This window comes from Hyla sarda, chromosome 6, assembly GCF_029499605.1.
Source record: "Hyla sarda isolate aHylSar1 chromosome 6, aHylSar1.hap1, whole genome shotgun sequence".
Lineage (NCBI taxonomy): Eukaryota > Metazoa > Chordata > Amphibia > Anura > Hylidae > Hyla > Hyla sarda.
In genome coordinates, this window is record NC_079194.1 from 36,159,203 (window position 1) to 36,172,115 (window position 12,913).

The window sequence follows — 12,913 nt, forward strand, 5'->3', positions numbered from 1 at the left end:
GCTGGGAGTTGTAGTTTTGAAACATCTGGTATTGACAGGTGGAGAGTTCACTCTAGTATAAGCAGAGGGGGGCATTTTCAGCACGAAAAATCGAGCTGAAAAACTCGGCTTATACTCGAGTATATACGGTATGTTGAATAACCCATGTTCTCACTCACCATTTTCCACAAAGATGTACAGAAGAATGGCCCTGATTTTATCATATTTATCCAAGTCTTTATTGAGTAATACTGGCAGCAGGACGCGCATGTGTTCCTTCACCTTCTGCCCCTCTACATCGGTGCCGACTGCGAGATCCTGAAAATATAGTTCAGCATGAATCGTGATAGAAAAGACACCAGTTTACAAACAGGAGAATGCAGACTACTTATCATACAGACATATTCCCACATCCAAGGAGACCGATCTACAACAAAAAGGCCAAATAACTGATTTTGTGTGACATCACATTCCAGTAAAAAAAAAAAAAAAAATTGTTTCAATAAAAAGATCATAAAGCCAGAACTACACAAAAGTGGTACTTTTAAGGGTACATTCCCACTTTGTGTATACGCAGCGTATTTCACCCTGTGCAAAATCTGCAGGTGCAGCGGGAAATACGCTGAATATCCCTCACTCACCATACAAACAAGGCTTTCCGGCGGCAGCCCTATGTGTATGTTTTGGAGGCGGGGCCGTGTGACAGCGTGACTGACACGTGGCTCCGCCTCCAAAACTCACACATAGGGCCGCCGCCGTAAAGCCTTGTGTGTATGGTGACTGAGGAATATGCAGCGTATTTCCCGCTGCCGTTGCATATTTTGCGCAGGGTGAAATGCGCTGCGTATACGCCAAGTGGGAGCATGCCCTAAAGGAGAAGTATCATACAAAAACCGTATCCACATCCACATCCCCCACCCCCCGGCGTTCTCCTGTACGGAGCCCCGACCCTCCTGTACGGAGCTCTTCCATAGAGATATATGGAGGGGTTGTAATGTACCGCTCCAGCTCTGTATAAGATCGCGGGGGGCCTCAGCAGTCATCCCCCCCCCCCCCCCACCACACACACACACACACAAATAATAAGCCCTGATACAATGTTGTTAATGAAAAATAAAAACGTGACGGGTCTTATGGTAGAAGGTGAGGAGGAAGAAAAAATCTAAATCCGAAGGCTTGTGAAAGGGTTAAACGGCAGTAACACCGGCACGTGATCCATCCAACATCAGATACACTGAACATTTTTTCTTACTTGCTCAACTTTGCAGAGCTTCTCCAGGTTTCCTTGGAACTTCTTCATACAATCCTCAGCGAGACTGACGTGTAAAGTTTGCTGGAAAATAAAATATATATATATATATTTTTTTTATGTCAACAACCATAACAACAACCTAATACTATGCTACTCAATAAACCTCTGGTAATCCATTCTACATCTATATATAACACTATATGGCCCTAAAGTATGGCTGATAAATATTTAAAGGGGTACTCTGGTGGAAAACATTTTTTTTTTATGAACTGGTGCCAGAAAGTTAAACAGATTTGTAAATTACTTCTATTAAAAAATCTTTACCCTTCCAGTACTTTTTAGCAGCTGTTTGCTACAGATGAAATTCTTTTCTTTTTGAATTTCTTTTTTGTCCACAGTGCTCTCTGCTGACACCTCTGTCCGTGAACCCCATAGCAAACTGAGCAGGATAGGTTTGCTATGGGGGATTTTCTCCTGCTCTGGACAGTTTCTGATACCGGCATCAGAAAGAATTTCCTCTGTAACATACAGCTGTTAATAAATACTGGAAGGATTAAGATTTTTTAATAGAAGTCATTTACAAATCTGTTTAACTTTCTGCCACCAGTTGATTTACAAAAAAAAAATTCCCACTGGAGTATCCCTTTAAGATTGCTTTAAAAGGAGATGTCCGGCGCAGACTTTCTATTCCGTCCTGCCCGAGCTGCAAAAAAAAGACTAAACAAACTTTCACTTTCCTCCATATGTTGCCCCGGAGCTCCACAACAGCTGATCGGCCGGCGGGGCTGTTTACTTCCTTTAGCCCGGTACGTCACACGGCGCTTCAGCCTATCACCGGCCGAGGCGGGACATTGCTGTGGCCGGTGATAGGCTGAAGCGCAGGGTGACATACCAGGCTAAAGGAAGTAGGAAGCAGACAGCCCGGCCAACCGATCAGCTGTTGCGGAGCTCCGGGGCAACATATGGAGGTAAATGAAAGTTTGTTTTCTCTTTTTTTGCAGCCCGGGCAGGATGGAATAAAAAAAAAAATCTGCGCCGGACATTTCCCTTAAAGGAGAACTCCAGAATAGGAAAATTATCGTCCATACTGCAGGCAGAAAATAAACCGGTACATACCTTCCTTCGCTCCCCCGATGCCTCCGGTAACCCGCTCCGGTCTCTGGCGCAATCCTCTTCCTGGTTGCCGGTGGTCGGATGAGTCTTACTGCGCTCAGCTAATCACCGGCCGCAGCGAAGTCCCGACTCGGCCGGCGATAGGCTGAGCGGCAGTGTGAGAACGCTTCAAGACACACAATTCTTCACTACACCGGCACCTGCTCCCGGGGCCGAAAACGTCATACTGCTGCTCAGCCTATCACCGGCCGAGTCAGGACTTCACTGCAGCCGGTGATTGGCTGATTGTAGTATGACTTGCCGACCACGAAGAGGATCGCAGCGGAGACCGGAGGGGGTTACCGGAGGCACCGGAGGAGCGAAGGAAGGTATGTACATCTTTATTTTTTTTACTGCCGGCAATATGGAGGACAATTTTCCTATTCCGGAGTTCTCCTTTAACCCCCTTAAGGGCGGACCCATTTTTTTTTTTTTTACCTTAATGACCAGGCTCTTTTTTAAAATTTGACATGTGTCTCTTTAAATAGTAATAACTTTAGAAGGCTCTTTCTGAGCGGAGCGATTCGGAGATCGTTTTTTCATGACATATTGTACTTTATACAAGCCGTGCATTTTTGTTGACACTTTGGCATTTTGTCTGAAAAACTCACAAATATTGTGAAAAACCTGAAAATTTCTGGCTTTTTTTTTATAATTTCTTTTATGGTATACACTGTGTTAAAAGTGATGTTCTATTTATTCTGTGGGTCGGTAGGAGTATGGCGATACCCATTTTATATGGCTTTCTATGTTATGTTCTTTTTCTGAGTAAAATTCTTTTTTTTTCCCTTTTTTGTGTTATGTACCGACAGCCGTAACTTTTTTATTTTTCGTCTGACGCCATTGAGTGAGGGCTTATTTTTTGCGTGACAAGCTGTACTTTTTATTGGTATAACCTTTGCTATACAAGCTACATTTTGACCTTTTTTATTCTGCTGGATCTCACAGGCTTCCATAACAGGCAGACGGGAAGGAGGTCATCATCTGACCTCCTGCTGCCATAGCAACCAACGGCGACTCGCGATCGTGTCGCGGTGCCGCCATTGATGAACAGGTGGATCCCACTCCCACCGGCGAACAGTGCTGCAGTCAGATTGACCGTAGCACTGAAGGGGTTAACTGTCAGGATCGAAGTCCAGCCGTGATCGGGAATGGACATATATACGTCCATTTGCGTTAAGTCACAGGAAAAATGGATGTGTACATGTACGTCCATTTGCGGCAAGGGCTTAAAGGGGTACTCCGGTGGAAAACTAAATTTTTAAAATCAACTGGTGCCACAAAGATAAATAGATTTGTAAATTCCTTCTACTTAAAATTCTTAATCCTTCCAGTACTTAGCTGCTGTATGCTCCACAGAAAGTTTTACTTCTGTCTGTAATTCTTTCCAGTCTGACCACAGTGCTCTCTGCTGACACCTCTGTCCGTATCAGGAACTGTCCGGAACAGGATAGGTTTGCTATGGGGATTTACTTGTACTCTGGACAGTTCCTGACATGGACAGAGGTGTCAGCAGAGAGCACTGTGGTCAGACAGACAAGAATTCCAGAAAAAAACACAACTTCCTTTGGAACCTACAACAGCTGATAAGTACTGGAAGGAACAAGATTTTTAAATAGAAGTCATTTACAAACCTGTTTAACTTTCTGGCACCAGTTGATTTAAAAAATAAAAATAAATAAATAGTTTTCCACCGGAGTACCCCATTAAGCCAGTTTTCCCAAACAGGGTACTTCCAGCTGTTGAGGAACTACAACTCTCAGCATGCCCTGACAGCCAACCGTAAATCCTCACCTCAAATAGAATCATCTAGCACAAAGAATAGGAAAAACCCCTGTGGATGAAACCTCTAGGGCAGTGCTTTACCGCCAGGGGGCCTTGAGTTGCTGCAAAACTACAACACCCAGCGTGCCCGGACAGCCGATGGCTGTCCGGGCATGCTGGGTGTTGTAGTTTTGCAACAGCCCAAGGCCCCCTGGTTGGGAAACACTGCTTTAAGCAGTGCCAGGCTATACTTCTTTATATGCTTTACCCCCCTCCATCTGACACTTGGCACTGCACCTGGTGAACTAGTGTCTAATAACTGTATCAGTCAGCCGTATGGTAGCATGTTTTGACATGCCTTTGTGCATTTTATTAAATTAACTTATCAGTTTTTAGTTTTTTTTAACCTACCGTTTCAAAAGCTACTGAGCATGTTTAAAAAATATAAAATACATTTATAAAAAATAAATGATAAAATAAAAATAATGTACGATTAAAATAATCAATGATTTGATTCAAGACTATTAACATAGATAGTAATGTTAAAAAAAAATTGGATAGGGTTTAGAATGAGTTTTTGAAATGGGACAAAAAAAAAAAAAAAAAAAAAAAAAAAAAAAACAATGGTTTAACCATGATTTTCCATCTGACAAATAAATGAAATTAAAAAAAATCTTAGGAAAATGTCTGTTTAGTTTTTGTCAATAGAAGTCACTAAATAAGTCTAGACATGCAATTCTATACAATTCTCAAGTATAAAATCCGATTATCTACATGGGTATAAAAACGAATGTGAATGCTCCCTAAGGGTGCGTTCACACGGCCGTCTGTCCCCGTTTTTTTTTATCCCCATTTCGGTTCCGTTCTTGTAACCGGATTAAAAACGGTTTTAAAAAAAAAAAAAATCCCATTCATGTCAATGAGATTTTTTTTTTACAATCTGTTTACATCCGTTTGTACCCTTCTGCACACATTTCCGTTTTTTTGACAGCAGTTTGCATCCGTTCTTGTCCGTTTTTATTTTTGACTGGAGAGGAACGGGACGGGTCTAGACGGCCGTGTGAACGCGGCCTAAGTAGTGTGGAATTCCACGCGCTGAATTGCGCATCGGAATTCCGCGGTGTGGCTAACAGTGTGAATGAGTCTTCCGTGGACCCGTTCACACTGCGGAATTTCAGCAGCAGCAGACAATTCCGCCGCTAAAATTGATCCGTGCACAGAAAGAGCATGTATATTCTTTGCGCAGACGTCCGTGAGCACTGCATAGCCGTCAATGGTGAGGGCGCAGTGCCGCGCGGTCCTACCGCCGGGGTATTTCCGCGGTGGCGGCCAGATGGAATTTGGTCCAATTCCGTCCAAATTACTTATTGTGAACATACGCCGAGACTCTTACAGGTACAGGCCTCAAACCATTTACATACGTAGAAGCGGCTTCTTACCTTGCTCATTTGTTTTCGTACGTGAGGCATTTTTTTCATAAAGTTGGATAAACTGTTGATACTTAGCTGTGGAAACAATTTTTATAGATATTAATATATATATATAATACTTTTAAGTAACATTCACTATAAAAATTCCAAAAACTGGTCTCTGCTCGAATCTAAACTTATAACAAGTGATGTCAAATGTCAGAGCAAATGTGCAACGAAATGGTGGGAAATAGTGTTTCAGAGGTCACAAATGGTAAATGGATAAGATGGCAACCAACGAGACGGACAATAAAGAGTGTCCGTCTGTACCAGGCGCTATGGGGGAGATTCATCAAAACATGTGCAGAGGAAAAAGTTGCCCAGTTGCCCATAGCAACCAATCAGCTGGCTTCTTTCATTTTTGAAAAGGCCTGTGAAAAGTGAAAGCAGCGATCTGATTGGTTGCTATGGGCAACTCAGAAACTTTTCCTCAGCGCAGGTCTTGAAGAATCTCCTCCTATGTGCCAAAGGAGAATGGGATCGATTTAGGGCTGTAAAATAGTGCAAATTTACAGTGAATGTGCAAATAGCTGTAAAAAAAAGGATTACTTTTGCAGAGATTTCATCAAAATTACAAGGAAAAAAAAACGTCCCGGTCTGAACACAGCCATAAAAAAGGTGGGAGTAGAAGTGAGTGCAGGTGAAAGCAGAGTTTCCCGTGTAGCAGAAAGATATACATTTAATATAAGGACTATGGAGGAAATTTATCAAAACCTGTGCAGAGAAAAGTTAACCAGTCGCCCATAGCAACCAGATTCCTTCTTTCATAGGTCCTTTAAAAAAAAAAAAAAAAAAAAAAATTATGGAAGCGATCCGATTGGTTGCTATGGGCAACTGGTCAACTTTTCTCTGCACAGGTTTTGATAAATCGCCCTCTATAGTCTTAAAAGGGGTACTCCGCCTCTAGACAGCTTATCCCCTATCCAAAAGGTTAGGGGATAAGATGTCTGGTCGTGCTGGTTCCGCGCCAGAGGCTCGTGACATCACTGCCACGCCCCGCTTGTGATGTCATGGCCCCGCCCCCTCAATGCAAGTCTAGGGGAGGGGAGGGGACGTGACGGCCATCACACCCACTCCCATAGGGGCATGGCCGTGACGTCTTGAGCCTTTCCGCCCCGCATTGCCAGTCATCCACACAAAGCGATGTTTGCACCGTGCACCGGAGGTTTTTTTTTTTTTTTTCTTCTTTTTATATCAACTGGCTCCAGAAAGTTAAACAGATCTTAATCCTTCCAATAATTATCACCTGCTGAAGTTGAGTTGTTCTTTCCTGTCTGGCAACACTGCTCTGCTGACATCTCTGCTTGTCTCAAGAACTGCACAGAGTAGAAGAAGTTTGCTATGGGGATTTGCTTCTACTCTGGACAGTTCCCGAGACAGGTGTCAGAAGAGATCACTTAGACAGAAAAGAACAACTCAACTTCAGCAGCTCACAAGTACTGAAAGGATTAAGATTTTTTAATAGAAGTAATTTACAAATCTGTTTAACTTTCTGGAGCCAGTTGATATATGTAAAAAAAAATAAAAAAAATTAAAATAAATAAAAAAAATATTTAAGAAAAAATAAGTTTTTTTCCTGGATAACCCCTTTAAACTTATTACCTTTCCTTCTGCTTCTTTTTTGCTGGAAGAGAGTTCTTTAACAAGTTTAGGGATTTCTCTGTAAAATAAATATATAAAGAGATTAGAATTCAAGACAGGAAACAGCCTAAGGCTATGTTCACACAATGTATTTTCGGTCGTATTTGTAGCTATAAATATTTAAGTTTTTTTTATATTGCTGAAACTTTTTACAGTTTTTTTTTTCCAGAGACCTAATGAAAGGCTGACACGACACGAAAGGCGTAATTTCCAAGCAGAATCCGGGGGAAATTTTTTTTTCGGATATTCTGTTGCAGCAGTGGGATAGGATTCTGCTACACCATGAACAAAAGGGGAAACCTCGATTCCGGCCTCCGCAGAAAGAATTGACCTTCTTTCTGGGTAATCTGCTGGAAAATACATTGTCGTGCTATGGAGACGGCCATAGACAACAATGCATTTCCCGCTAAAATTCCGCCGTGTGAACATGGCATTAGAGGGAGGGCCTGATAGGGAGCCTGTCACTAAGAGAAGTACTGTGGTGTACTATACCAGTGACCAGGACATTGCACGGTCAAACATGAAATTAAAAATAAAATAAAATACAAAATTTAAAATTTGGGGAAACTTAAAAAAGGCAAAATTAAAAACAAAATTGTCACTGCCGCATCTGAAAATAATAAAAATAAAAATTAATAAAATATTTGCAACATAAGTTATTGCTTTTAGTGGCAGAGCATAAGCTCCTAGCTCGGTGTTTCCCAACCAGGGTGCCTCCAGCTGTTGCAAAACTACAACTCCCAGCATGCCCGGACAGCCTTTGGCTGTCCGGGCATGCTGGGAGTTGCAGTTTTGCAACAGCTGGAGGCACAATGGTTGAGAAACACTGTCCTAGACCTTTGTGTGTGTAGGAAGGCTATCACATGGTACATACTCTAAGACATCAGCGATGTGTCTGTGCCGGACTTTCACCCACAATTCATCAGACTCATCTAATCGACCTTCATTCTCTTTCGAAGTTTCGCTGTCTGATTTATACCTAGAAGAAAAACACAAATGGACATTAGTATATTCAGTTAGTCTATTCCCGTGTTTGGCTATAAGAACATTGACTGCAGCAGGAGCCTCCCCTCACTTTTTCTACATACAGGCAAGATTTTCTTCCGTTTACTTTTATACGTCTGGACCAGTGTTTCTCAACCAGGGTGCCTCCAGCTGTTGCAAAACTACAACTCCCAATACGCCCAGACAGCTGAAGGCTGTCCGAGCATGTTGGGAGTTGTAGTTCTGCAACAGCTGGAGGCACCCTGGTTGGGAAACACTGGTCTAGACTTTGTGTTTCTTTAAAGTGGTACTTCGGTGAAATTTTTTTTATTTTATTTTTTTTATTAATTGGTGCCAGAAAGTTAAACAGATTTGTAAATTACTTCTATTCAAAAATCTTAATGCTTCTAGTACTTATTAGCTGCTGAATACTACAGAGGAAATTCTTTTCTTTTTGGAACACAGAGCTCTCTGCTGACATCATGACCACCGTGCTCTCTGCTGACATCTCTGTCCATTTTAGGAACTGTCCAGAGTAGGAGAAAATCCCCATAGCAAACATAGGCTGCTCTGGACAGTTCTTAAAATGGACAGAGATGTCAGCAGAGAGCACTGTGCTTGTGATGTCAGCAGAGAGCACTGTGTTCCAAAAAGAAAATCATTTCCTCTGTAGTATTCAGCAGCTAATAAGTACTGGAAGGATTGAGATTTTTTAATAGAAGTAATTTACAAATCTGTTTAACTTACTGACACCAGTTGATAGAAAAAAAAAGAAAAAATGTTTAAATAAAAGTTTTCCACCGGAGTACCCCTTTAACAGGTGACTAGTGGTGGAGCACTTACTTGTAAACATCCTCCTCAATAGGTAAGACGTCATATATCATGGCTTGGAAGGTCAGCTCATGGAGCACTGGAGACACAGGATCAAATCCCCGGTCAAGTATAAGTAACTGGGATTGAGACTTCTCCTGTATGAGGGAAAAGGGACAATGGGTACAATTTCCCAGCAGGCATTCTTACCTTACAAACAACCTACCGTAGTTGAAATCAGTACATATGTTTATGATGACTCTGCGCAGCGCCATAACCAGATGGTGACACCTGGCACCAATTAGTATTAATGTGCACTATAATTTAATTACGTAATAGAATTGCTACACTGTCTAACCTGTGTTTTTGGCTTTTTGTTTCATGCCATAAACTCTGAAGCTTTCTGCAATTATTGTATTAGGAGATAACCAGGTACAGGCCTACCAGAACCTTAAAGGGGTACTCCGCCCCTAGACATCTTATCCCCTTCTCAAGGATAGGGGATAAGATGTCTGATCACAGGGGTCCCACTGCTGGGGACCCCCGCATTCTCTCCTACCAGCCCCCCCCCCGAGTCATCAGCTCTCCGGAGATAAGTTTGCTCCGTGGCTGATAACAGGGGCCGGTGGTTTGTGATGTCATGGCTCCGCCCCCTCATGACGTCATGCCCCGTCCCTTCATGCAAGTCTATGGAAGGGGCGTGTAACAGTCACGGCCCCTCCCATAGACTTGCATTAAGGGGGCAGGGCTTGATGTCTTGAGGGGGCGGAGCCATGACATCACAAACCACCGGTCCCTGTATCATGAGTCATCCAGCCACGGAGCAAACTTATCTCCGGAGAGCTGATGACTCGGGGGGGCTGGTAGGAGAGAATGCGGGGGTCCCCAGCAGCGGGACCCTGTCCATCAGACATCTTATCCCCTATCCTTGGATAGGGGATAAGATGTCTAGGGGTGGAGTACCCCTTTAAAGTGTACCTGTAATATACGTTGGTCAAAAAAAAAAAAAATTGTATCTACACTTTCAAGGGGTACTCCAGTGAAAAATGTATTTATTTATTTTAAAAAAATTAAATCAACTGGTGCCAGAACGTTAAACAGATTTGTCAATTTCTCTTTAAAAATCTTAATCCTTCCAGTACTTAGCTGCTGTATGCTCCACAGGAAGTTCTTTTGTTTTTACATTTCTTTTCAGTCTGACCACAGTGCTCTCTGCTGACACCTCTGTCCATGTCAGGAACTGTCCAGAGCAGGAACAAATCCCCATAGCAAACCTCTCCTGCTCTTGGCAGTTCCGGAGACAGACAGAGGTGTCAGCAGAGAGCACTGTGGTCAGATAGAAAAGAAATGTAAAAACAAAATAACTTCATGTGGAGCATACAGCAGCTGATAATTACTGGAATGGTTAAAAATTTTAAATAGAAGTAATTTACAAATCTGTTTAACGTTCTGGCACCAGTTGATTTAAAATAAATAAATGTCACTGGCGTACCCCTTTAATTCTCTAAATCACCACAGAACTTATGCACTCTTCAATATGGGGTGTGAGCAATCCTTGCAATGTAGGCCATGCACATCTCTCTGAATATGCAGCCCCGCTTCCAAGCTTGTACATATGCACTGGAGATATTCAGACATTGCTGAGGAGGTAGTCTGGATGTGGACACAACAAGAAAATAAAAGGAAAGGACCTCAAGGAGGAAGGATAAGGAATCATTAGATGCAGGTGTCTTCCTAGAGGAAGAGGTTACTACGTCAGAGGTATAAAGTAAAGGAAAATAAGTCACAGAGGTCTGATGGGACACATCCAAAATTATATAAAATAAAAGCTTAGCGGTGAACTAGCAGAACAACCAGATTTATTTAACCAATTACTAACAGTTGTACAAGAAGAGACAGAGGGTATATGATAGAGACTTTTATATACATAAAGGGAAGCAACACTGTAAAGGAGGAGAGGAGATTTATATTGGAGAAAAACTACCACAAGAGGACATAGTTGTATATTTGAGGGGAAATGTTTTTACAGTAATATCAGGCAGTATTACTATACTAGTATTACTATATTGAGTGGTATAGCCTCCCTGCAGAAGTGGTAGCTGCAAATACAGTGAAGGAGTTTAACCCCTTAAAGGGGTACTCCGCCCCTCGACATCTTATCCCCTATCCCTATAAGGATAGGGGATAAGAGGTCTGATCGCAGGGGTTCCGCAATCTCTCCTGCAGGCCCCCCCCCCCCCCCCCCGAGTTATCAGCTAAGTTTTCTCCGTGGCTGATGACAGGGGCCGGATCCTTGAATAGAGGATAAGATGTCTAGGGGCAGAGTACCCCTTTAAGGACCAAGCACATTTTGACCTTAAGGACAAGGCAAATTTTTTTTTTGTTCTGATGCTCGCAGTCATGTACAGGACGTAAATGTACATCCTAGTGCGCAAAACACCTCCGCACCAGGACATATATTTACGTCCATGGTCGTTAATGGGTTAAGCATGTGTGGGATAGACATGAGGCTATCCTTCATATATGGTAGGGATAGGTATAAGGCTATCCTTCATATAAGATAGGGATAGGTATAACGCTATCCTTCATATAAGATAGGGATAGACATAAGGCTATCCTTCATATAAGATAGGGATAGACATAAGGCTATCCTTCATATAAGATAGGGATAGGTATAAGGCTATCCATCATATAAGATAGAGATAGGTATAAGGCTATCCTTCATATAAGATAGGGATAGACATAAGGCTATCCTTCATATAATATAGGGATAGATTTAAGGCTTTCCTTCATATAAGATAGGGATAGGCATAAGGCGATCCTTCATATAAGATAGGAATAGGTATAAGGCGATCCTTCATATAAGATAGGGATAGATATAAGGCCTTCCTTCATATAAGATAGGGATAGGCATAATGCTATCCTTCATATAAGATAGGGATAGGTATAAGGCTATCCTTCATATAAGATAGAGATAGACATAAGGCTATCCTTCATATAAGATAGGAATAGGTATAAGGCTATCCTTCATATAAGATAGGGATAGGCATAAGGCTATCCTTCATATAAGATAGAGATAGGTATAAGGCTATCCTTCATATAAGATAGGGATAGGTATAAGGCTATCCTTCATATAAGATAGGTATAGGTATAAGGCTATCCTTCATATAAGATAGAGATAGGTATAAGGCTATCCTTTATATAAGATAGTGATAGGCATAAGGCTATCCTTCATATAAGATAGGGATAGGCATAAGGCTATCCTTCATATAAGATAGGACCAGGGACTGTTCATAGTATTCAGATTATTGGGCAGACTAGATGGGCCAAATGGTTCTTATCTGCCGACACATTCTATGTTTCACCCAATAGGAAGCGGAATCAGTGATAACATTTACCCAGTGGATTTTCCTAACTGCTTAAAAGACTGGACTTTTTTTTTCCTTTAAAATCAGAACAAGGTATAAGCAGAGATAGTAAAGTATCTTCCTCTGAATGTCTGAGGTCCCTGATGATCCTGCCATTCAAAGGGTTAAGCTGCAGCGATTCCTCTGATCCTCTCTGTTAGAGAATGGCTGCTGCTTTAATGTATTTCAATATGCAAAAATACTGGAATACAACACAACTAGAGATGAGCGAACTTACAGTAAATTTGATTCGTCACGAACTTCTCGGCTCGGCAGTTGATGACTTATCCTGCGTAAATTAGTTCAGCTTTCCAGTGCTCCGGTGGGCTGGAAAAGGTGGATACAGTCCTAGGAAAGAGTCTCCTAGGACTGTATCCACCTTTTCCAGCCCACGGGAGCACAGGAAAGCTGAACTAATTTATGCAGGAAAAGTAATCAACTGCCGAGCCGAGAAG

At 42.1% G+C, this 12,913-nt stretch overlaps 1 protein-coding gene across 3 annotated transcripts in view; it reads right to left on the bottom strand.

Moving 5' to 3' along the window:
* The window catches only part of STXBP3 (syntaxin binding protein 3), a 55,337-nt gene that overhangs the window by 18,723 nt on the left and 23,701 nt on the right, over positions 1-12,913 (bottom strand). For all 3 annotated transcript variants that reach the window (XR_008844793.1, XM_056523506.1, XM_056523507.1), the window contains exons 9-14: positions 9,085-9,209; positions 8,132-8,236; positions 7,219-7,276; positions 5,587-5,652; positions 1,232-1,312; positions 159-297 (exon numbers count right to left, since the gene is read on the bottom strand). Coding sequence is in view for 2 of the 3 variants with exons in the window: in XM_056523506.1 (XP_056379481.1) it covers positions 159-297; positions 1,232-1,312; positions 5,587-5,652; positions 7,219-7,276; positions 8,132-8,236; positions 9,085-9,209 (574 nt within the window). In the remaining variant the exon portion in view is untranslated. The remainder of the gene's footprint in view (positions 1-158; positions 298-1,231; positions 1,313-5,586; positions 5,653-7,218; positions 7,277-8,131; positions 8,237-9,084; positions 9,210-12,913) is intronic.